At 42.9% G+C, this 25,607-nt stretch overlaps 1 protein-coding gene across 3 annotated transcripts in view; it reads left to right on the forward strand.

The window, feature by feature from the left end:
- AAGAB (alpha and gamma adaptin binding protein) overlaps nt 1-25,196 on the forward strand; it is a 33,755-nt gene extending 8,559 nt beyond the window's left edge. Inside the window, exons 2-11 of one of the 3 annotated variants that reach the window (XM_075896867.1) lie at nt 5,633-5,823; nt 8,170-8,266; nt 9,122-9,211; nt 12,430-12,513; nt 18,341-18,423; nt 19,324-19,417; nt 20,600-20,704; nt 21,298-21,347; nt 22,292-22,414; nt 23,236-25,196. In XM_075896867.1, coding sequence (XP_075752982.1) covers nt 5,633-5,823; nt 8,170-8,266; nt 9,122-9,211; nt 12,430-12,513; nt 18,341-18,423; nt 19,324-19,417; nt 20,600-20,704; nt 21,298-21,347; nt 22,292-22,369 — 872 coding nt within the window. In that variant the 3' untranslated portion in view covers nt 22,370-22,414; nt 23,236-25,196. Of the gene's footprint in view, nt 1-5,632; nt 5,824-8,169; nt 8,267-9,121; nt 9,212-12,429; nt 12,514-18,340; nt 18,424-19,323; nt 19,418-20,599; nt 20,705-21,297; nt 21,348-22,291 lie in introns of all 3 variants that reach the window. The other 2 variants (XM_075896866.1, XM_075896868.1) reach the window with 2 other exon arrangements.
- Nucleotides 25,197-25,607: the final 411 nt, after the last annotated feature.

Raw genomic sequence — 25,607 nt, forward strand, 5'->3', positions numbered from 1 at the left:
ACAAACCAGATTTTGAATAGTGATAGAAATGTAGCCGTGTTAGTCTGGTGTAGCTGAATCAAAAAACAGGACTATGTAGCACTTTAAAGACTAACAAGATGGTTTATTAGGTGATGAGCTTTCGTGGGCCAGACCCACTTCCTCAGATCAAAAATGTTTTTTATCCTAAAAAAATATTTTCTAGAACGCAGTATGGAAAGCTTTCATTATAGCTGAGAACCTGGTTTTGCATTAAAATACAAACTGTCTTCTATTTTTGGGAAGAAAATTCATGGAAACATAGTACTGTATATACAGTCTATGGTGCAGTAGCATTCTGGACAATTCTTAATTTGTCTACACAGTTTATTTCAGTTTATCCTCATATGGCCTCTGTTTGTACAGTAGAAACAGAAGGCAACAGACTTAAACATCTTGGTATTAGTAGTGAATTTTGGTGAAAAATATAACTAGTGGGTAATGGCAAATCTATTGAAGCTGTCAAAAAAAATATCCAAGCTGCACTTAATTTTGTCAGGAGGAGTAATATATAGAGATGGGTCATTAAGGTTGTTCTGTAGAAATGTAGTAACTATCTCCCACCCCTAATTACTTTTATAGGAAGTCATAAGTATATGGTCTAGCTCAAGTTAAAGTTATAGAATTTTAAGGTATCTTTAGTGTTTGAGTTTAGTTTTGTGTTCAACTGTTTTGATTCCATATGGTTCTTGGGGAGAAATTCCACATTATTATTAGCAAAATCATTGTTTGGATGAGATGTCTATAATCAGAAGCAGAATAGGATGAAAAGTTGCATAAAAGAGCAAAACAAAAAAGCTAAAAGGGGTTATGTTTTTTTCTAAAACATTCTTGAATACTCTTAGAGGGTTAAACTTTGCCTGTACTGTTTTGTAAACATTTTAAATTTCTTATGGAGGGAGCTGATGTGAAGGGTCTTTCACAGTGAAGTTTGGTGAGTTATTTTTAAGCATACCCACTTCCTTTTTGCATGCCTCTGTATAATTCTTAGTGAGTTGGTTAACTTAAAAAGCGGGGGGGGGGGAAGCTTCCAATAAAGACCTTCTTTCCGTGTTCTGTTTTATTCCTGATGGGGCATTCAATCAAGTTGTAATGTTGATGTTGTGAATTTATAGTAATTTTAATGGCAACAGACTGTCAAACAGTTTTAGCTTTATTAAAGGATGAAGTAGAGGGAGAAGCAGGGCAAAGATAAGGCCTGTCAGACACGCGTTTTCAACAGCAATAGCAAATTTTTACTTAATGGTCATTTTTTCCCTATGGTTTCCAGGTGCTTTTGGGGAGGGGGTGGCTTTAACATAACTTAATTAACGAGCTTCCATTAGTACTGGCCAGCAAGTCTAAAAATTTAGTTCTGAGAACTTTCACAAGGCAGACTAAAATGCTAAAACATGCTTTATGTGGGAATGAAAAGCACCAAAACCCGATACAGTATAGCTACTTCTAGGCCAGGTTAATAAATTATCTTTTATCTGCATTTGAAACAGCGCACCACATGTACCGGCCCAGTAGGGGGAAAAAACTGGTATTCATGAATTTCGAAATGCTTCATTGCTTGTTTGATTTTTTTACTTGCCAAGAGTCCCAGGATTTTTCAAATAATATCTTAACTGCTTTGACTTTGCAGCAGAATATAGAATTGCAGTATTAGCAGTTTATTAGTGAACTGTTTGTAGTAGTAATTGGCATTATTATATATAGCACTTTGTTAGTACCCTGAGCATCAAATTCATGCAAATGGTAGTAATTTGCCATTGTACTTAAATCGGGCTGTGGCAGATTAATATTACAACTGACAGACTTGCCAGGCCCCTGGGCAAGCTGGGGGGAGCTGGAAGGGCCAGGGCTTGGGGCTAGCCTCCCCACTGCCAGCCTGTCAGTACCACCTGGACTGTGCAGCCAGGCTCCAGTAGCTATTTAAAGGGCCCAAACCCCAGCCACTGCTGCACTGAGACTGGGAGCCCTGGGCCCTTTTGAATTGCTAGGTCTGGGGTAGTTGCCCTCTTTACCCACCCTGTCAGCGGCCCTGATTACAACCCCACACTTGACACTAGAAACAAGTATTTGTTTTGGCATGCAAGGGGACGTTTTAAAGCTACCTTTCTTCTAAATTAAACTGATGTGTGACTCAGTGAGCAGCTCTGTGGATTTTGGAAGGAGAAGTCACCCTTGAAGAGTTTCTCTGTTCCTGAATGCTAAGGACAATCTGTTAAAGGGATTTCTGAAGGCTGTGTAATCCAAATTACTTGAGGAGGGTTAGAACTGAAAATACGCGATGTGTGTTTAAAACAGACTAAAAAGCAGTCCTGTTCTGCTAGCCTGTCTAGACTAGAGACTTTGGTGTTTGCATCATAGCAACTGATGGCCTCACAAACACAGAGTTCTTTTTTCAGTGTCTGTAAGCCTGTAAAATGGTGCAGGGTAAATACTGGATGCGGCACACAGCTTTTGGCAGATAACTATGGGAAGAAATTTCTCAGATGCTGTTGAAGATTAAAGATAAACAGTATACACTAGATTTAAAGATCTTCCTGATTTTTGGATTTTAAGTGGTTTGGGCTTAAAAATTATTTTAAAAGTGTTAAAAATTACATATGAATCCAGATTAAGGATGTTAGGAGGCGTGTAATTGGGTAATCATGTATCAACTACACGATTAGTCGATATGGGAAGGCGCTACCCCTGCTGCAGCTCTGCAGTTTAATTGTATTAAGAGCCCGGTACGCAGGACCTAGCCCCCAGGCCTTCATCGACACTGCATCATCATCAGCTGTGCTGTGCTGCGCTGCAGCTGCACACTGGCCTCTGATACCGGTTAGCTGCACAGAGACCTTGCTTTGTCCCGCACCTGTTCAACAGGGACAGTTGGTGACAGGGCAGACTGGGTTGGCGACAAAGGACTGGCTGGGGATCATAGCAGATATCCAGAGTGTTTCTGCTGTAACATTCTGGCATAACAGATGGGACCATAATGGGGGATGTGAGGGCAGGTGTATAGCAGTTGTCTTAAAAAGGCCATTGTGCAGTGAGTAGGGATGTAATAGTGTTGCTGTTTAAATGATTGAGCAACTGCTTATCGGTTAATGCTATCGACTACATGCATTCTTCTCCCCCCTTCTCCCCCCTCCCCCCCCGCACACACCAAAACCAGTACATTTTTTAGAGGGCAGGCAGGCAGCCCAACTCAGTCCCAGCTCATGCCAGGTCTGAGGGCTATTCCCACTGCAGCTCTGCTCCTAAAATAATTTGAATGCAGAGTCGCAGCAGCGGTAGCTCCCAGGACCTGGCGCAAGCTGGGATTAAGGGTTAGCACTGCACTCATCGATTAATTGTGTATTTGACACAACTTTTGTTGACTACATGATTGATTAATTACACACTTCTTAACATCTATATCAGTTACTGGCTCTGGCTGGTGTGTACTTTCTCCAGTAACTTGCCAGTGACAACCTCTCAACTGATAGGAGGAGGAGCAATATAGCTTAGAACTGTTGTTGTGTGACCATTGTTATGTGACAATCTACTTCATACTGGTACGCAGTACTCCACCAACAAATACAAGGTGCCAAGAGCTAAATTCCACAAAGCTGGACACAGGCACCCCATGACAAACCTGCCAGTTTGCTAAGAAGATGGTTGCATGTCTTGTCTTAGCTTCTGCCTCCTTCAGGTGGGCACAGTAACTCTGTTTGCAGTCTACGGTCACACCTAGATAGACCTATTCCACTTCGTGCTTTACCTTCTGACCATTCAGATAAACATTCAGTTCTCGGGTTTCACTGGTGAGATAAAGATAGAACAAACTGGAGATGGTTTTTGTGATGGCTGGCTGTCAGCGCCAAGTCCTGCAATAGTCAGCTAACTTTACCATGTCCTGGTTTCATATGGCATCGAGCTAATGAAATGTGCAGGCTGGTGTACCGCAATAGATGCCATTTGTGTAAATAAACTGTTATAACTCCTTTGTTGGCAGGTCACTGATGTAAAGGTTGAACATGGTTGGAGAAAACAGAGGCCTGGGGTAACCCATTTCTCTGTCCTCTCCAAACACTCGTCTTCTCCCCCATAAGAACTATGAACTGAGGATGTTAAGAAGCAGGTAATTGACTAATTGTGTAGTTGATACAATTTGTATCAACTACGCGATTAGTCCATAGGCATAGCTCCTGGACCTTGCCTTCCCTTGCTGGAGCTCTGCAGGTTAAATGTAGTAGGAGCCAGGTGCACAGGCAGCTTGACTCCTCCTACGTTTAAACTGCAGAGCCGCAGCAGGGGTAGGTCCTGAACTACTGCCCCCACACCACAGACGGTGCTGGGGGGAACTTCAACAATGTCTGTCACTCAAGATAGCAGGACCCATGATACCTTCATGAGCAGGCCACTGCTGTTAAATCAATGAACACAGCAGCTGTTTTCAAGTTTCTCTACTGTGCTCAGTGCAAGTACTTGGTTGCGTGTGCTAACGCCTCAGCAAAAGCCAGCTTAATCAGGTCTTAAAATTCTCTCCATGTCGGGTGGCATGCGCTATAGGGCCAGTTCTGCTATAGTGAAAGGCTCACTGTAGCAAATCCCATTGTATAAACTATTTTCACTGTGCTATTCTTGCCAATGAGGCTTTTTCACCTCATGGGTTTTGCCCACAGAAGCTCATGATTCTCTATTTTTCATTTCCTCTGCTTCTTGTTTCCCACCCCCTTCCATTTTTTTCCTTCTCTTCCCTCCCCCCTTATTTATTTTGGTTCTGCACATCCTAAACTCATAACTCCAGTCATCTGAAGAAGTGGGTCTTGCCCACGAAAGCTCGTGATACCATCTACATGTTTTGTTAGTCTATAAAGTGCAACCAGACCTTTTGTTGTTTAAGTTTATTCTGTACAGACTAACTCGGCTACCCCCTGAAGTTTCTCTATTTTTTTCCTGAGTCTCTAAGATACCACAGGACTACTCACTGTATTTAAACTATCCTCCCATATACAGTACATGGAATTCTGTCAGACTTCTTGAGCAGGAGACTAGGTTTTTGGAAGCAATGGGAGTTAGGCCCATAGGTGCTTTTGAAGATCCTACTTACAAAGCATTGATCCCTTAGGCACCTAAATACCTTTACAGATCTGATCCCGAGAACTGAAAGACTGCCTATTCCATTTCTAGTCCTTCTAGCATATTGATCTGTAGCTCTCTGACACTCACATTGTAGTCATGCAGTTCTAAAACTTTCAGGCATTATAATTTTGCCCAGTTTGATCCCAGTTGCACTATTTCAGTAATGTGTAGTTACAGTGCTTTGCGACTAATTATAATTTAACTCCACCAGGTGGCTGTCAAGCTATGTGATAGCCTAGGCCCTAGAGGCTACACAAATTGTATCGATTACACAATTAGCCAAATACCTGCTCCTTACACTAGCCTAAGTTGCCCATTGCTGGTCTAGGATATAGTAACATGTTGGGAAATGAGCTTTTGGAGTCAATACAACTACTGATGATTTTTTAATATCTATTCTGAATAAAGGTGGTATTACAGTCCAGCTAAATTTAGCCTTCTGTCTCATTTAGATTAACTGTACTCTAGGTATTGATTTACCATCTCATTGTTCATTTCTCTGATTTTGTAGGTATCATTGGAACAGAAGACCTAGCTGCAGATGTGTCTACAAGCAGTGGGGTGAGATTTTACCCCTGGACAATAGACAATAAATATTATTCTGCTGATATTCACCTGTGTGTGGTGCCAAACAAATATCTTGTTACAGCAGAAATTGCTGAATCCGTCCAGGCGTTTGTGGTTTACTTCGACAGCACAACAGTAAGAATGTTTTTTTTGTTCCTGTATATTGCCTAGGGAGGTTGTGGAATCTCCATCACTGGAGCGATTAGGTTAGACAGACCTCTGTCAGGGATGGTAGATGGTGCTAGGTCTTGCCGTGAGGGCAGGAGACTGGATTTGATGACCTCTGGGCACCCTTCCGGTTCTAGTGTTCTGGCTGTAGGATTATCAGCTCATTCACAACTATTGTTGGGACTCTTGCTATAATTAAGTCATCTTTGTATTTCCCAGATCCTGAGTCGGTTCAGCTCTAGGCTGGTCCTGTAAAGTAAGTTTTTGAGCAGCCTTAAATTATACCTATTAACAATGGTCCTAGGAAACTCTTCTAGCAACTTGTGAATCCACTGTTCCTTTCCTTCACCCTCTCCCCTTACACCAGAGCCAGGAAGAGAGGTAGCATAAGATCTGGAACTCCTGACCTTATGCAGTCAGACACTGCTGCTACGTTGGGGCCATTCGCCTCAGGCCAGTTATGCTGATTTTAGAGATGTTTGTTAGCTGTGCAAAGCTGCTGTACTGCAGACAGTGATCAAGGCAGATATTTGTAATGATTTTCCTTCATTCCTCCCATTAAAATCAGAGACCCCACAAACACACACCCTCTTGCACACCAAGAACAAGAAAGGGCATTTTAAATCCTCTCTTCCCTCCTCCCCCCCCGCCCCCCACCGAGGGACACCTTTCACCCCGTACTGCAAGGCTGGCCCCAGATAAACAAGAGCTGCATCCCAGGGGGCTGGAACAGTTTGCATTGAGGGGGTGCTGGGAGCCATTGAACCAGACTGTTAAAAATCTCCTCTATATTGGAAGACTCTTCAAGCCAGGGGGTGCTGCAGAAACCCTCCTGCACCCCTCATTCCAGCATATATGTAATTCATTAGCTTCAGGGAGGCATGAACTTTAAGCCTCATTGAAACTGTTAAATATTAAATTGCCTAACAAATACAATCTTGTGTAATCTAAGTCAGGAATGCACAGTTAATTTGCATATTGTGATATTTAAGAGTTGAACAAGTGAGATGTACTTAGACACCAGGGGACACAGGATATTTGCTTGTCCTGTTTTCTTGGGTTAAAAAAGCATAGTTTAATATATTATTATTGTGAACCTATACCAAGTGTACAACACAGATGTGCTGATGTTGCTGTTGGACCCTCTATCAGATTGCCTCTATATAAATCCATGGTACACCCATGTCTTGAATACTGCTGACGGATGTGCTTGTGTGTGTGCACCCCCCCCACACACACACACCCGCAATTGGAAAAGGTCAGAAAAGGGCAACCAAAACGATTAGGGGTATGGAATGGCTTCTGCATGTGGAGTGATTCATAAGACTGGAACTTTTTCAGTTTAGAAAACAGTAAAGCTGTCAAGCGATTAAAAAATGTAATCGTGTGCCCCTCCCCTTTCAAATGCCGCAGTGGCGTTTCAACGGGGCAGCACTGCATGGAGCCCAGGATCAGCTGGAGTGCCCAGCTGATCCCCGGCTCTGAGTTGCAAAGCCCCTTTGAAGTGCTGCTCCAGTACTTCAACGGAGCTTTGTAACAGCGGAGCCAGGGAACAGCTGATCCCCGGCTCTGCTTGTGCTGCCCAGTTGAAGTGCTGGAGCAGCACTTCAAAAGGGCAGTGTGGCATTAATGCATTAAAAAATGAACGTGTTAATCCTGTCCTGCGTTAATTGCAGGCATTAATGCAGGTCAATTGACAGCCCTAGAAAAGAGATGACTAACGAGTGATGTGATATAGAGGTCTATAAAATTCTGACTGGTGTGAAAAAAGTAAATAAGGAAGTGCTATTTATTCCTAACACAAGAACTTAGGAGGTCACCAAATGAAATCAATAGCAGGTTAAAAAAACAAAGTATTTTTTCACATGGTACACAGTCAGCCTTAGGAACTCCTTACCAGAGGATGCTGTGAAGGCCAAGATTATAACACTGGTCAGAAAAGAACTAGATAAGATCCTGGAAGATAGGCCCATCAATGGTTCTTTGCCAGGCTGGGCAGGGATGGTGTCCCTTTCCTCAGTTTGCCAGAAGCTGGGAATGGAGGTGACGGGGGGTGGATCACTTGACGATTCCCTGTTCTGTTCATTCCCTTTGGGGCACTTGGTATTGTCCATCTAGTCCAGTATCCTGTTTTCCGACAGCGGACCTTTGACCTGATTCAGTAAGGCTGTTCTTATGAAACCTTAACCCTCATTTTGTGACTCTCTTTTAACCATGCAGCTTTAAGACTAAAATGAATGTGAAAATTCTGTTAATGTAAAGTTGAAAAGTGCTTTGCGGTATTTTTATAAGAACCTTTTTTTTTTCTTCCAGAAGTCTGGTCTTGACAGCGTCTCTACATGGCTTCCTCTGGCAGAAGAATGGTTACCAGAGGTTATGATCTTAGTGTGTGACAGAGTATCTGAAAATGGTAAGAAGCCAAAGGATATCAAAGTTTGTTTGGAAAAAGTTATCAAGCATGCTATTTATTTTCTTGGCCATCTTACTACATTTTTCCTATAATATATGGATAAGAGCTTTAGATTTGATAGGGAGGAGCTGAATTATTTGCATGGCTGTAATTAGATAGTGCCTTTTACTTTAATTGCAATTAAATCGAGCCCAGATTGGGGGTGACATAAGCGTACCACCTGATGGCTGCTTCTTTGTCTGCATGGAATGCTTGTGCTGGTCAGGTAATCGCAGTGAAAAATCACCCCCATATTTGGTACCTGTCAACACCATTGACAGCATTAAATGGGAGGTCACATTGCTGAACGGGCTGAAATACATTTGCCTGTATGAGTCAGAGTTTGGGCTTATCAGTAGGATGAAGGGGTACTGACTACAACGTGATGAAAAGTCAGCCTTTTGGGGACATTTTTCTTGTGTAAAATCTATATGCTTCAGTAGATGTAAGGACGGGCTTTAGTCCTGTGTTGGCACGCATTGTGCAAAAGCAAATACATTTAGTTCAAGATCAAGCCCCTAACAGAAGTAAACCCTATTTTGACTTTTCATTTACATGTCAGTCACGGCTCTAATTGCAATGAAGAATTGATATATGATTTTTAAAGAGTGATTCAAGATATGGTGCAGTTTAACTCAAAATCCCTGTCGAATCCCCAGTTGCAATGTTGGGAATGGACAGAACCAGACTATTTCTGTACTTTCTGTGTTCCCATACCATCCAAAATAAGGAGACAGGTGTGAGGCATATGAAAAATTTGGTATTGCAGAGTTTAAAAAATGAGACCTGTAGAAACTGTTTGTTTCATAACCGTAGGTGTGACCCGACAGAAAGCTCAAGAGTGGTGCATTCAACACAGTTTTGAACTGGTGGAACTGAGGCCAGAGGATCTTCCAGATGAAGACGGTAGGGTTACAACCTGTTCTTAGAATGGAAAAAAAAAATGTGATTGTGGCAACTTCAAGGGACTTGTGGTTTGTTTCTGTGCTACTAAGTTTGCCTTTGGAATACTCTGAGCGAGAGTGGTGCTTAGTTTTATATTGTAAAAGGGCTTTCCCTGTCAGGCCTAGGAGAAGTTGGTTGTTTCCTCCATGGTCTTCTCTTCTGAAATACAGCTGTTCTTGATGTTGTATCTACAGGAAAAACTTCTTCACACAGCACTCAGTCAACCTGTGGGACTCCTTACCAGAGGATGTTGTGAAGGTCAGAACTATAACGGGGTCAAAAAAGAACTAGATAAGTTCATAGAAGAGAAGTCCATCAATGGCTATTAGCCAGGCTGGGCAGGGATGGCATTCCTAGCCTCTGTTTGCCAAAAGCTGGGAATGGGTTATGGGGGAGGGATCACTTGATTCCCTATTCTGTTCTCTCTGGGGGGCATGGCATCTGGTATTGTCCAAAACTGGTAGACAGTGTCAAGCATGGGAGGAAAAAGTATTTGTAGAACTTTGAAGGCTTTGAAAAGAACCAAACATAAAATACAAACCTTGTTTAATGATCTCTTGTCATCTGGTTACTAAATTACCTTTTGAATAAACATTTTCTAGGTTTTTTGTTGGCTCCCCTCTTCCCCTCCCCCCCCCCCAAGGGACGGAGTTAGGGTTGGGGAGGGAGTGAGGTGGGGTGGGTGGGTGTGTGTGTGTGTGTGTGTGTGTGTGTATGTATGTGTGAGAGATTATGCAGGAAACAAACCAGTTTCAGAATTGCTTGTGTGGCTGTATGTTCAGAATTAAAACTAATGAAACAATCTTTTGTGTATTATACTGACATTTGTGGTGACAAATGTGATGTTCTGCTCTTGTGGTTGTGTTCTGGCACCTCCACAGGCAGCTCTCCTGTGTGTAGAGAAGAGGCAAGTGTTTACTGTTTCAGTTACCCCTGTAGAGCCCACACAATCAGCTACGTTCTCAAACATCATAGTTATTCAGTAATACTTGTCAGTTCAAATACATGGAATGCGATGGAAATGCACAACTGTCAAGGAGAGGTTAATTTTACCTGAAGAATCTCTGTGCAGATAGTTACAAGGTTCCATATTTCATTGGCCCTTCATTACTGGCGCTATACAAGAAGGAAAGAACCCAACTTGTCTCTTAGATCAGTTTGAGTTTGCAGGCATGACAGGGAAAAGAGCTTGTTTTGACCTGCAAACAAAAGTTACTGGGAGACAAGTATGAAACCACACAGTATCATTTTGAATCACTTTTCAGGGTAGAGTTGTAAACTTTGTAGTACAAGTTACTAATGCTTTTTTTTTTTTTATGGAAATTTCTTTTAAACATACTTTCTTTTAAAAGTGATTCAAATATGTTAAGTAATATTACTTATCAGCCAGGATGTTAGCTTTTGAGTGGTGATACATTAACTCTCGTACCTTTCTCACATTAACATATCACTGATTCATACATTGAAAGACATGCATTCTAGTGAGTAACTTGTTTCCCCTATAAACCTGTTACATGAAATGCTTACCCAGGAACATAAAATGGATGCAGCACAGAAATAGTGCCAAGATCTGCTCAAAATTACCAAAGGAGCTGCTACAGCTGACTTGTAGCTCTCAGTGTCACTACACTGTCTGCTATTTTGTGTAATAAAAGCAGAAACTATTAATTCAGCCTTGTGACAGTCACTCTGAAGCTTTGTCTCCTGAGAGACCTTGCTCTTTGGCTTTTTGTTTATATTTTAAACCTAAGGATCACTGTCACCTTGAAAGCTATTTTTAAAAGGCATTAAAGGTAACGTCACTTACTAGACCTGTGCATGAGTCATCCCACTGATGTTCGTGAATTTTTTTTTTGCAGTCATATTTTCCTGTCTTAAAATGTTTTTCTCTTCCCTTTTGCTTTGTGAGAGACCTCCACAAACAGGGGAAACTGACTAATCCAAGGAAATGGTGAAACTGACTATACATAAAGTGCTGTCAGATGCACACTGTAAGAAAACTGAAATAATAAAAATAGCTGTCAGATTATAGTAACTTAAGGAGCAATTGGAGTGAGTTTCCAGAGAGACACAATTGTAGGCTTTCCCTGTAATCGTCTTCCAATTAATGAAAATTTAATCAGACTTTTTGTCTCCTAGATCTTTTAAATAGTAGAGAATGGACACTTTATGAACAGGAACTGGTCAGCTGGCCAAACATCTTTGCCCTCTTCTATGGTCTACTTAAGAGTGACCTGCAAAGGGAAAATGGCGTTTGCCTCCTTTTTGGCTGTGTTAAGGTGTATAAAGGTCAGATTATTGGAGGGATGAGGAATGGATTGCTTCTTACATTAAAAATCCCAGACTTGTCTGGTTTAGGAGTTTTTCCATCAAGAGCAGAATTTTGACAGCAATACTCTGACACCTGCTTCACCTCGAGGGGACATAATTTCAGTTCTTAGTGTTTGACTTGGTATCACCTGTAATTCAAATGTCTGATACATGCAAGGGGGCTGTCTGTTAAATATTCAGCATTTCAAACCCTTCATTTTAAGGCTGAGAGAACAATGCTGCTTAGACCCATGGAAGACCTAGAGCAATCAGTTAAAAAATGTAAAAACCTAGCAAAAATTGTAGGGTATGAAAGAGGGAAATGATTTCCCTGTGTCACATTACTTTGTATATCCCTTCCCTTTCAGTATCTGTCTGCTCAATAGCATAGTACCAGCACTTACACTCATGGCTGATCCTATTCAGTGGTTCAGTATGTAAGCAGCTGCTGTGTCTCTACTCCTACCAGCTTCCACCTTGCTGCGCTGGGTGTGTTGCAGAGTGAGTTTGCCAACAGGTCCCAGCACACACCTCTCAATACTGTGGTGGGCAGGAAGAGAGCCTGCAGATGTCATCACAACACTCCCATGAGCAGGTGGAAGTGTTCAGAGCCTCTCTGACCCAACCTGGAGACGGTTGGGATGTTTTCTGACCTGCCTTGACCCTGTCAGTGGTAGTGGTCATCAGGTCTTATCAGGTTGGTTTGCAAGCTGTGTAATTGGAATCTGGAATGTGGTCTGGTCTCTGTTCCATTTGTGCTGCTGATGCACCAGGTGACTTTTCTTCAAAGTTAGTTTTCTGCTATCAAGAATGTTATGGTTCAGAACAGCATTGATAGAAATTACATGGGTCTTGTTGTCTTTGTTCAGATGACTTTCCAGAGACCACGGGGGTGAGCCGCATCGTACAAGCCTTGAATGCCAATGTCTGGTCCAATGTCGTCATGAAGAGTGGTATGTAGCCAAGGCTATTCCTGGTGGTGTTCTGGCTGGGTTAATGCCACTCGTTTTCAGGACCTATAGCTAGAGTTTAAGTTCAGCAGCCTTTTAAAGTATAGGTTGAACCTCTCTCGTCGGAGACTCTCTGGTCCGGCAACATCCATGATCCAACATGATTTTAGTTAGCCAACTGTTCACTTATCATGAGTGTGGCCAAGTTTCCTGTGGTCCCATAAAGCTTGTTTGCAGCCACCAGTCCTGGCTCTGTGTTCTGTGCTGTTCTTTAGCTCTAACTTGCCCCTAAAGAGCCCAGTAAGCAATGGAAAGGTTGGTAACGCTACTATACAATACTGACCTCCCATGATCCGGCACCAGTCAGGTCCCAAGGGTGCCAGACTAGAGAGGTTCAACCTGTACCAGATCAATCCTTTCTAAACGGTACATAAAAACCAAGCTGGTCCTGAGTGCTTATGGGGGGCTGGCTGTCCAGCAATTTCTTTAGGGTGTCGTGCCCTAAAGGTAAATTCTGAGGTTCTGTGCCTTAAATCCCACTTCATCTCCCAGCATTCCCTCAGTACTCAGAACTGCTTGCATTCAAGCATTCTAGTGTTTGTCTTCGGTAAGAGATGCTTCATGATCAAATGACATGAAAGCTCTGGGAGGGAGGCGGCCTGCCTGAGGTCAGTTCTGACTCTAAAACTTGTCATGACGCTACCTCTAGTTCAGTGCACTTCCCTACCTGGTTTATATTGCCTCACACTGAGCCACAGAGCAGCTCTTAACAGTTTAAAAGAGCGGCTACCCCTTGGTTATAGGAGGAGACTTGGTCTGCTGAGGAATTTGTTCTGTGTGTCTGACTTCATGGAACTGAATATTGGCCTCTCCCCAAGTACTCTCCAAAGTAGGAGAATAAAATAGCACTACCCTAGGGTATATTTAAAATCCGATATTTATACCCTAGATTTCTACTGTCTCAGCTACTGGTAAACCATTCTCTAGACACAATACATCCTGTGCCTTGGACTCAAGAAGGCTGTGGGGGGGCACCAAGTTAGCCTACTCCTGTTTAAGTCACCTCTGCTCTAGCACATTTCTCTAGGACTTGGGCTCATTCTCCCCCATCCTTCCTCCCGTGCGCCCCACAGCGGCTGAGCATTAAAAGGTCTTTGGTCTTTACTAGTTCCTATCACTGACTACCTTTTCTTCCAGTAGAACATGACTAAGTACTAAACTGGAAATTGGTTTTAAATTAACCTGGTGACTGTTGTATTAAGTCAGAATGAGATTTCAAAAAAGGTTTCAACTTTATAGAGCTGTAAGCGCAGTAAAACCAACAGCCATCCTGAGATTGCGTAAATCATTTCATTAGAGTGGATGACAGACTTATTTTGACAGCTTGTTTCCTGGCTTTACATCCTGCATTTGACAGATGTTGTATTACCGAAGAGCAGGACTCAGTCATATGCTGAATTCTACATGGAGCGGAAGTTCCCATACATCACTAGTGTATTTTGTAAAGGTCAGACTTCTTGAGAATCCAGATTTAAAGACTTCCACCATGCAGTAGCCATGTAGCATTGATTGTCAGGAAATGAACTACGTTTGGACACTCTTTCTGCTTTTGAGTATACTTTCAAAGAGAACAGAGCCCTGTTTGCCTAAATAAAACATTGTGCAACCTGTGGCAATCTTCTGTTGTCAGCTCTTCCTCCTCAGCCTAAAAACTGGCTGTAGCAGAAGTAAAACATTTGCTTCTCTCCTGGCTGACCCCTCACAAGTCACTGGCTGCCTGGCCTTGCTTCTTGCCTTTGTTTGTGTGAGGGTTTTTACAGGAAATGATTGGATGATTACGTAATAATGATTTCTTCTAACGTAACTTCTAAACAAGGAGTGGCTATTGGAACTAGATTGCAAATACCTATTGTATGTAGTTGCTTCAATTTAAATGCAGATGATTCAGCTGTTTTACATTTGTAAGAAATGCATTTTAAATAATTAGGAGATTAAAGCTACTCAGAGTCCATTACACAGAATGAATATATGAAAAGATTAACAGTTGGAATATATCCAGGCCTTTGTTTCTCCAATATTTCAAAGGGTTTTTTGAAGTCAGTTTTAACTGAGAGAGTCTACGGGGACCTCCTTTTCTCTCTCTCCACTAAGAACGTTTGCTGCTTCCACACCCATCTCAGAAATCAGGCGCTCTTATCCAGTGAGATGATGGAGCACAGTGAGCATTTTGGTACAACATGGCTGAATTGTAATCATTGGACCGTATGGATCTGAAATACCTATTTTGTGCCTGGCAGCTGTGAATGGCGTGCCGGTGATGAAGTGCAGCCAGCTTGACACACTTGGGTGAAGGGAAGTGCAAAATGACAGGAAAATAAATAGGCTTTCCTCCGAGGCTGTGCAGCTTTGGCAGGGAGAAAGCAAGTCCTTTTGGTCTTGGGAGTCAGATAGGTCAGTCCCCTCCTTGGATTAGGAGAGGCAAACGTAACTCTTGGCCATATAAATAAAGCAGTTCCTTTTCTTCAAGGGCCAGGGAGAGACTGAGCAGGTTCTCTGGCATGGGGCTGACTAGTTTTCTCCCTTCTTTGCAGGGCGTTAACCCCTTTTCTGCCCAAGGCAGTGAAGTGTGGAAGTCCTGTTTTAAGAAACACTGAGTGCCAACTTCCAGTGGAACCAAGCAGGCATTGTTAGCTCCCCTTCACAAAACGACAAGGATTGTCAGTTTACTGCTCTGAGCCAGGACAAAATATTACCTGTTCTGAGGCTTTGGCTACACAGACCGTATTAAAGCGCAGCCGCAGCAGCACTTTAATGGAAAGTGTAACCACAGCACACGTGCTGGGGGAGAGCTCTAAGGGGCCAGTGTAGACTTGACTCCTCTCCAACCAGAGAATTTTGGGGGCAAATCTTGCATCTGGAAATGGAGGCGAAAGCAGTTTAAAAGCCACTGAACAGCGTAGTGTCCCTGCTGCACTTGAGGAGCTGGATGAGTGGGTAGAGTCCCAGGGAGGCAGTCAAAGGTGTAAAGTGAATAAATCTGCATTTGGAAAAGCCACAATGGGTGGGTGGATGTGGGGAAAGTGTGTTTCAATAGATCAAACCTATCCCGGCTGCAAAGTAAGCAAGTGGGCTGCTAAAAACAATGCTGGGGACACAGCCAGCTTGCATCTCCCAGCTGTTGCAAACTTTGCTTTTTACTTTGGCACTTGTGATGCTGCAAAGAATCTGCTGCTGCTAACCTAATGGAACCGTAAGTTATGCCAGCCATTGCTCAGGGAGGGATGTAGTGATCACTTGGAAGAATTCTGTACAATGCTTCACCCCGTTCCTGTGCTGTACCAGAAGATATAATCATTTTGACAGCCAATAAAACTAGAGGGCTACGCCCCCTGCGTGCTGCTCCCATCTGTCCATGGCAGCTGGATAGCAGCCTCCCCTCCTACCTCTGCTGCAGCAAGAAGGGGCTGGGCCACGGGGCCTGCCTGGGAAAGGATGCTGTGGCCAGATGGGGGCTGGGCCCTGATTGGGCAGAGTGTCAGTCCAGAAGGGAGGGGGCTGGAGCAGGTTGTCTGACCAGCCTGGGAGAGGATGGAACCAGTGTCTGTGGAGCGCGTGTGGATTGCTAGAGCTGCACTTGGGCAAGCGAAGTGTGTGGGGGGGAGACAGTAGCTGCTAAGGGGGGGCATCTCCCTACTTCATCCCTGGCCTGCAGCAGGCAGCTCTATGAGAGGGGGCTGGCCCCCTCTAGGGGCAACAAATACAGGGGCGCCGCCTCAATCTCCTTGCTCAGGAGAAAACTTCCCCTTTCAGCTTTTGCATAGCCTATAGAAACTTTTTCAGGGATTCTAGATTGGGATGGGGGTTCCAATATATTATCACTTCACCTCATGCTAATTTACTTGGCATACTTCAGATGCTTTCACACTTCTTGCCTCTGAAGGTTTTAAGCCAGTTCAGTCCGACTGATTCACTTCTTCCCCAAGCCTCTGGCAAGTAGCCTGTTTCATCAATAAAACTGTATACAGCAGAGCCAGTTCAAACAAATACCCGGTAAAAGGCTAATGCTGCTTTAGAACAAAAAATCACTCACTCAAACCAACCCCTCTGTGACAAACTTTAGTAAACAGAAAAGGAGTTCTTTGAAATTACTGAGGGATTTTTACAAATTGTCCAGATAACTGATGGTTTTGGTGAAAAAAGTAATCTTGTATAAACTACACATTGAATTGGAATGTGTGTTTTTTAAAAAAAAAAAAAATTACATCATCCAACATGGGGTCTAAAGTTTGTCATTAGTGCAATGTTAATGTAGAACAGATTTCTTTTAAAGTAATTTTTTTCCTGACATGAATTCTTGTGCTTTGAAGTATAAGCAGAGCATGTTATAGACTTTGAACTTTTTGGTTGACTAAATCCTCTATTAAAAAAATACTTTAAGTCCTCTGAGCCCATCATATACAGTATGCAAATAAGTGTAAATACCTCCATGTCCGTGCCAGCCTTGCAAAACGTGTCACAACATTAAATGTTGCTTGTTAGATTTCTCTCTTAGTCATACATAGCAGTTTTCAAACCCCTCACGCTAGACAAAGATGAGAGGTTAATGAATTAGTTCTAGCTCCATGTTTCTGTCTTGGGATTTAAAATTTTTTTTAAAATACACAGTATGGTCATAGAAATGGAGCATCATGCAGTCTGAGTAAACATTGTCCTGTTCCTGATGGACCCTTACATTAATCCTGCATTCATTATTTCAACTATTGTTCATGACATTAAAGGGTCACAGATTTAGAGAACAGAGCTATCTATAAACAGGCTTTTTTTTGTATTTCCTTTGCTGAATACAAACATTCACACCCACCGATGCTGCCTGCAGTACATGAAACAAACTCCACCCCCTTGTTAACCACACGTGTGTACTCTCCTGCTGCATTTTTGAAAATAAAACCAACAGTTTCGGTTGGACTAGGGGGAGGAATGGCTGATGGAATCCAAGTGCCAATCAGCATTGCTCTCTAAATAATCGTCGGGGCCTATCATGTCCAAGCACACTCTTGCTTTTTAATCCCTCCCACAGTCCTTGTCCCTGATTTTAACACTTAAAAAATTATGCTACCATGTCAGTGTTTTAGGACCCAGTCCGACTAATACGAGGATTACTCACATGCATGAAGTAAAGCATGGCTACGTCTACACTGGCATGATTTTCCAGAAATGCTTCTAACGGAAAAGTTTTCCATTAAAAGCATTTTCGGAAAAGCACGTCTAGATTGGCAGGACGCTTTTCCGCAAAAGCACTTTTTTGTGAAAAAGCGTCCTGCCAATCTAGACACGCTTTTCCACAAAAAAGCCCCGATCGCCATTTTCGCGATCGGGGCTTTTTTGCAGAAAACACTTCTCTGCTGTCTACACTGGCCCTTTTGCGCAAAAGTTTTTCGGAAAAAAACTTTTGCCCGAACGGGAGCAGCATAGTATTTCCGCAAAAGCACTGACAAGCTTACATGAGATCGTCAGTGCTTTTGCGGAAATTCAAGCAGCCAGTGTAGACAGCTGGCAAGTTTTTCCGGAAAAGAGGCCAGTTTAGACACAGCCCATGTGTATAAGTGTTTGCAGGATCAGGGAGATGGTTGGGTTAGGTACTAGCCTTATTTTAAATCCACATATTGTAGGTATTTGTTTAATATTTTAAACTATACAGGCAGAGGTTTATATCATGATTTATATACTGCTCCTGCTATTCCCTATGATGGACTTCATCCTACCTGGTGAACTGCAGCTCTTTGGGGATGATGTTGCGTTTTCTACTAAACTAACAGCTCCCTTTTTTCAGACAGGAGTCAAGGCTTTGGCCTACTCAGCACGCTAGCAGGCGCAAACTGCAGCATTGAGACGGAAGAGAACCAAGATACAAAAGTAAACAGTAATTCTTATTTCTCACTTTCTCTGCCCTCCCTCCCCTCTCACAATGTGGTTCCCTCCTTTGTCTTCTACCTTCATTTTCCTCTCCTCACTGTGTCCTTTCTAAATGCAATGTGAAAGGAAATACCCCACAGGGTCTGAATACTTGCAACTTTCATTATTCTCAAGAATACTTGGAAGGTGAGTGCCTGTTGGTAACTCCACAGCTGTCCTCACAATTCCTTGGAGCGCTGTAACTTTCCCTGGTGAAGCTTGGTTGAGTTTTCAGTGTGGATGTTGATCACAGGCTCTTGGACATTTGTGTAAATGCTTTCCCTCAGACAGTGAGCTGAAGCCAAGGAAAAGTTATACAAAGCTCCAGTCAAGAAGCTGGATTTTTTTTTTCATTAATGGCTGAGTAGCGTTTGTGCCAGATTAGAGCTATGGCTTGAGAGCCCTTCCCCGCCCCTCCAAAGGCCCTAAGTCATTTGTCTGCAGGACCATAGTAGCTTAGGAAGATGTATACCATGGTAGCAATGTGTACATCCACAGTTCTACACAGCACTCTAGATCAGTAAAGATACGCAAGATAGGGGCTTAATCTTCAAAAGCTTGCATTTAAGATGGATATAAAATACTTGCTTTAAAAGGCTAAGCTTCCAAGGGAAAACACCAAGGAACTGAATTCTGTATTACTACTCCACAGCTGTATTTGATCTGTAGCTTTGTCTTTCACTCAGCTGAGAGATTGTTAATATGATTGAGAAGATCAAGAATGCTTATCCTAAACGCTCAGACTGTCATCAACGTCTGACTCTCTGAACTCTTGTTGGCTTCCTGAATGTTTGAACTGGAGCAGAGAGAAAGAGTTGTTTCTTCTCGGTTTATAGTAATAACTGGTAGTTTCTCTGACAGCCTCATCCACCAGCCGTGGAGAGAGCAGAATCTCACATAGACAGCAGAGATGATGCAGCTAGCCCAAACAACTTACAGATTGACAGCATTGTAGGTAAGTTCTTCCGTTGCTTAGTACACAAAATTCTTATGAGCTTTGTGGGGTGAGGCAGAAACCAAAACATGATGTGTACGAAAAAGGAACATTCCCAAAGAAAACTGTGGGAAGAGAGCCATTACTCATTACATCTGAATTATTTTGTGGCTTAGCTCTCTGGCCTGCAGAGTAACCAATATCGGAAAAGTCTCCAGTTAGAAACTACATAATAGTACTTCTCTAAAAATACCATGTTGACTGGCTGCTTGCTCTTGGGACTTTTAAGCATAAGACCAAGAGTGGGAATTGAGTTTAAAAAAAAAAAAAAAACACTTCAGAGAAGTAGATTTACAGATAAGCAATTTTGTTTCATGCTTGCTTGTGGCAGAATAGCACTTCAGGGACAGTACACACATCTTAGCCTTCATTACTGTCAGTCTATATTTCCTACCATTAGCTCAAAGAATTTAGTATTCCCTATTAGAAAAAAGTTTCACGTGATGAAAGATGCATATGCAAACATATGCGCACCCCAACACTGGATAGTGACAGGAACCTAGTGGAAGGGATTTAAAATCCAGTTTAAACAGTTAACCAGTTAAACAGGTGCTCTGGCCGAGTTGGATCACCCTCCACCCATGGTGCTGCTCCAGCTGGGCTGGGCCCGCCACGGACAGAGGCTGCTGAGGCCAAGTTGGAGCGTCCCCTCCCGCACCCCTCTAGTGGCAGGCCCCTCTGGGCTGGAGTGGCCCCCTTCCTGCAGCTTAGTGTTTAAGGGGCACTGTCCAAATCCTAGTTTTTTGGGGATTGATGGTGTTGCTTAGTTTTTGCCTAAGTCAAGCACTTCAATTTGTAATGCTCCCCAGCCATTTCTAAGGCCAACAGTGTTATGACCAGCAAGAAAACCTCTTAAATTTTGACATGTTTATAGCCATTTTAAACCATGTTCTTAAAATCTGATAAAGTTCAAAGCACCTTGTAATGTGTGTCATGTCAGAACTGAGTAACAGTAATTAAGGCCTTGAACCAATGGAAATTTTAAATGTTTTATTCATTACATTGCAGTGAGAGCCAGGAGACTTTCACTAGTACTCCATATATTATTTTTTTAATATCATCCAGCAATTTTTCATCAAACTCTAATGTGCAAGCCAGCCAGAACAGCCCGGCTTAGATCAACGTTTAATATGCTTATTTCAGATCCCTTGTTAGATATGGATATTCAAGAGCTAGCCAGTCTTACCACAGGAGAAGGAGATTTGGAGAATTTTGAAAGACTGTTCTCAAAGCTGAAAGAAATGAAAGGTACCGTATCTGTAAATGAAGAGCACACTGTCTGTAACCCAAAAGTCAATATTCAAAAAGCCAGCTAGCAGACCAGGGACTTTCACTGTGTCCATCCAAACATCTGGAAAGTTACTGTTCTAGTGGTGGAAATCTTGTTGAACACTTTGACCGTTTGTACTTCCTCTTTCACCGTAACTAGTATTACCTTGAAACCAATAGTCCCTTGTTAGTAGAACATCTCATCGTAGGTAAATAGTGCTTTATTTTTAAAAACACCACAGTAGACCCCTTGGGAGTAGCTAACCAATATTCTACACTAGCTTTGTATCATGGTCTTATATTCCACAATTGTCTGTAAACAAACCCATGACAAGAATTATTTGATTAAAAAAAGCCTAGAAATTCATGCTAATCCTGAGATTTAAGGAAGCTTTAGAAATCCAAAGTACTTAGAACTCCTGAATTTCCAATGTAGGTAAATTTTTGAAATTTAAGTCTCTACTCTTACCTTTCTCATTCTCCAGTAGCTCTGTGCACTGCAATAGGCTGGCATTCGCGTGCTCTCTGAGTAACTCTGCTACCCCTTAACATTACACTTGTTTTCCTTACAGACAAAGCAGCAACATTGCCCCACGAACAGAGAAAACTACATGCCGAGAAGGTGAGATCTGCAACAAGAACTTAAAATTCTTCAAAAATGTGATTCCAGCTTTGAATGTTCTTTCAGAATAGCAGCTGCCTTTGAGGATTTTAAGTGAGAAATGACTAGAAAAATAGATCTGCTGCTGTAGATCTATACATGTAGTATATCTTCCACACGGAATACAAATGAGCTAATCTGGCCAGTGGGCTTGCAACTGGGCCTGCTACTTATCTCCCAGGAAAACACAATCTGGAATTTTAAAGTTGAGGGAGAGTTACAGTTATCGGAACTTCAGAAATAATTCAGTAGAACAGCTAAAGGCTTGAATCAGCTCCCATTAAAATCAATTGAAAAAGGTCGTTGACTTCAGTGGGAACTAGGTCAGGTCTTAATGATGGCAAATGTCACCAATGGATTCTGTCTTGCAGAAATCCTAAACCCTCTGAATTGTCACGTCCATTCTAGACAAAGACAATAACACTTCAGCTAGGAGTACTGAATATAACTTGCTACTCTATTTAAGAACAGGCGAACCTCTCTGGTCTGGCAGGACCATGGATGTTGCTGGAGCAGAGATTCTCCAAGAGGCTGGTGGCAGGGAGCAGAGCCAGGAGCCTAGGGGCAATGGAACCTGGCGACTGTGGAGCCAGGAGCCCAACGGCCCTGGAGCCGGCTGTGGATCTGGAAACGGGAGGGCAGTGAGCTACATGGCCAGGCCATCAGCAGAGCCCAGCAGCCAGGAAGAGAACACGGCCAGGTCTGCTGACAGACCCCAGGAGGGCTCAGTCTGTCAGGAGACGGGCCAGAGTTGTCCCCTGCTGCTCCACTAAACTCCCTTGTGTGGGACTTGCCAAGTCCCAAGGGTACTGGACCAGGTCCAACCTGTACAGCACTTTACATTCGTCAGCATGTAGCAGAAGTTTCAAGTGTCTTAATCTTGTTTTACTGCTTTTGGTCCACAGGTGGCCAAAGCATTCTGGATGGCTATCGGAGGAGACAGAGATGAGATTGAAGGCCTCTCCTCAGATGAAGAAAACTAAGTTCTCTGTAGCTGTCTGTAGATGACCTGCTGTGATATTCCAAAAGTAATGGTGGTCATTTCTTACAATCCACAAACTCACATTTTGCTGAAGCTGCCATTGGACTTTGTTTGCTTAGAAAATTTAAGTGATTCTCCTTGTTGTGGAGAGTAGCACATTCCATAGCACCTGAAAGTGCATTAGATTGTGTTGGTTCTCCTGCCTATATTCTCTCTCTCTCTTCTCTCTGTCAGGCTATACTCGTAAGGCAGCGTGCACCGTCTCTATCCTTTGTAGCGAACCAGTTTATTTTTTTTCCAAATAACCATTTTTATGGAGCCCTTTGCTTTTAAAAAAATTCACCCTTGGTTGCCTTTTTTTCAAGGGGTTGTCCAATCAGTACTTGAATCTAAACTCAAGATTTCAGCCCTGGATTGGTCTAAAGCTTTTGCGTAGCTTTAGAGCTAATTTACTGGGTTAAAGGAACCAGACTCATTTCAGCCATGGACAGAACCCTGCTGAATAGCACTCCATTGTGAGATGGTGGGACAGGCTGCAAGATGAAGCCTGTTTGCTGATTGCTATCAATATTAAAAGTGACCTGGGGACAGGCACAGGCCTAGTACCGGTGAATTTTATCTTAAATTCCTAGTAAAAGCCATCACTCGGCAACACTAAATTGTCACATGACAATGCCTCACCGCCTTAGTCACTGGTATTTATTAGAGCCAGCAGCAAGTGGGTGGAGTATTGTTTTGTAGTGGCATCAACTGCAGGAAAAAGTACAGTAGATGAACAATGTGTGCACTTAGCGTAGTGTTCCACTGCTGCTGCTTGTAGATGCTTAGTCTTCAGAGTGTGTGTCTCTTCTGCCTTCTGTTGTCCAGGTAGCAGAAGACTGAGACTGTATTTAGAGTCTGAGTACACAAGGCACGGTTGAATAATCACTATGAAGACAAGAAATCCGAAAGGAAGAAGATGGGTGACAAGGAAAAAAGCCAGTTGCCAGTTTAGTCTGCTTTTCTCATCAAGCCACTGCCCCTCAGAGAGCACTAAGGATTCCGTGAAAGGAAGTGGGACCTACCTTAAACAGTGGCCCATAAATTCCATGATAACTTCAGCAGAAGAGAAAAGCCACTTTAGATGATGCAACCAGCAGGCTTGCCATTATTCAGGGCAAGAACCATGGCTGTGCCTCTGGCTTATCACGTGCAACAACTCGTAGGTGCCAAGTGTACACCCTTCTCTGCCTGAAAATAGCCAGTGTCAAGATAATCTTTTTTTTTTTTTTAAAGATGCAAAGCTTTTACTTTTCTGGTATTTGTGCCTCAGTCTAAATACATTTTAGGGATGCTTGAGCCTCTGCTTTCAGTGGAACTCCAGAAAAGTTGAGGTTTTGAGCACCCCGTGATAGTATGGTCTATTGTATCCACAGAACACGAGCTGTTCTTTCGAAGCTGGATTAGGACAAATGAAGATAAAACTATAGGGTTGCAGGAACACTCAAAGCCATAAATCTAAACTAAAAGTAGTGTAGCCATAATTAATAGCAACTAATGCTACTTTGATAGTAGTTGTGGGTCAGCTCTGAGGACTTGCAACCTGTAGTGAAATGGTCCTTTCTGAATGGTCCTCTGTGTTTTGTCAGCTCTGTGTTTCTCCTTGGACTGAGTTTGCAGGAATCCTGGTAAGGTCTCCAACACACTCAGGCAAGCATCTCAAGTGAAAGTCTGCAGGAAGGAACTGTTCTCTCTTCAGAGCGATCCTCCCAGTCAACAGTGTTGGAAACCTAACTGAATGGCTTTGAGACTGCTCTCCTATTGCGTTCTTTTCCATTTCACCCAGTTCAAGCCGTTCTGTCCTCTGGGCTAAGAGGAAAGAGCTTTGAGGAGGAGGAGACCATGGAGTTCTGTTTTCATGCCTTCTTGCTAAATATTCAGTCACGTGGGAGGGAGAGGCACATGGCAAAGGAATAGAGCAGAGTCATATAGATCCACTGAAGAGCATGGTGTGTTAGAATGCTCTATAAACCAGATGTAATCTGTACATCTGGCAATTGTCATAAGATCTTCACTTTTTTTTTTTAAAGTGCTGGCAACTGAAGCCATGCACATCAGTAAGAGGTATGGACCGAAGGAAGGCATGGAATGAATGCACCAACCAGGGCTGCTGACGGGCATGGAGAGAGGGGAGGCAAAGGAAGCAGCCGCCCTGGGGCCTGGCGATTGAAAAGGACACAGTGCTCCCAGCAATGGACAGAACCCTGTGCCCCTGAAATTGCCTCCGGAGCCCCTGGTGGAGCTGAAGAACTGGCTGGGGGATGGTACCCCCCCCCCATCTTCCACATTCTGCCTGAGGCCCTGCCCCTTGTGGGGGGCCCAGAACCAGCTCCTCCCAGGGCTTAGCAAAATCTCAGCAGCCCCAGCACCAACCCAGCCTAACCACTATTGCTAAAGGGGTGGGAGATTTGGGGGGCTGAAGCAGGTAGGGGTGACTAGATCTTTAATGATTGGCAGTATGTGACCAGGACAGTGCCAGCACTCTAGAACAGTAGTCATTACCCAGCAGCGCCAGCAGAGTCTGGGGAAAGAAGCACAATAGGTGCCGACCCCAGGACTAGTGGTCTAGCTCCTGGTCTTGCCCCTTGCCCCAATATTAGCACATTGAGGAGTGCAAGGAAACAGCTGAGAGCTGTAAATGTCTATCCCATCAATTGACGCACTTTAAACAAATTCATTTGAATGAAACTAGCTGCTATGGATAGAAACTAGGATGGAAATAAAGTCAACCTTTCTTAGATTTTATTGCATTGTACTACTTTTTTTTTTTAATAAACTTTGGTAGTGGTTTTGGCTGCAAGATTTCTTACCATTATAGTAGAGAGTTGAGAAATAAAACACGTGTTTGTGGAAAAGCAAAATGAAAAGCTGCTCTATCTTTTTAGTTTTTTTTTTTTAAATTTATGAACTGTAGCATTACAAACATGGAAACGGACATTAAAATGCTATTTAAATACATCTCCCAGTTTGGAAATAATTATCAAACAATGGTAATTATCCATTTTAATTCCAGGTTAGAAGTTCTGTAATGACATGGCTTACCCTAGGCAAACAGCACCCCATGGGCTCCATTGAGCTTTCAGTCTGGGCCCTTTAGTAGTCTATTTAACTGTAAAGATTCCCTTTGCAATTTAAATTGGTATTCAACCCCCAATGCAGCAAGTTACTTACACACTTGACTTTGGAGGGACGCTTGAAGT

The sequence above is a fragment of the Pelodiscus sinensis genome, chromosome 14 (assembly GCF_049634645.1).
Source record: "Pelodiscus sinensis isolate JC-2024 chromosome 14, ASM4963464v1, whole genome shotgun sequence".
Taxonomy (NCBI): Eukaryota; Metazoa; Chordata; order Testudines; family Trionychidae; genus Pelodiscus; species Pelodiscus sinensis.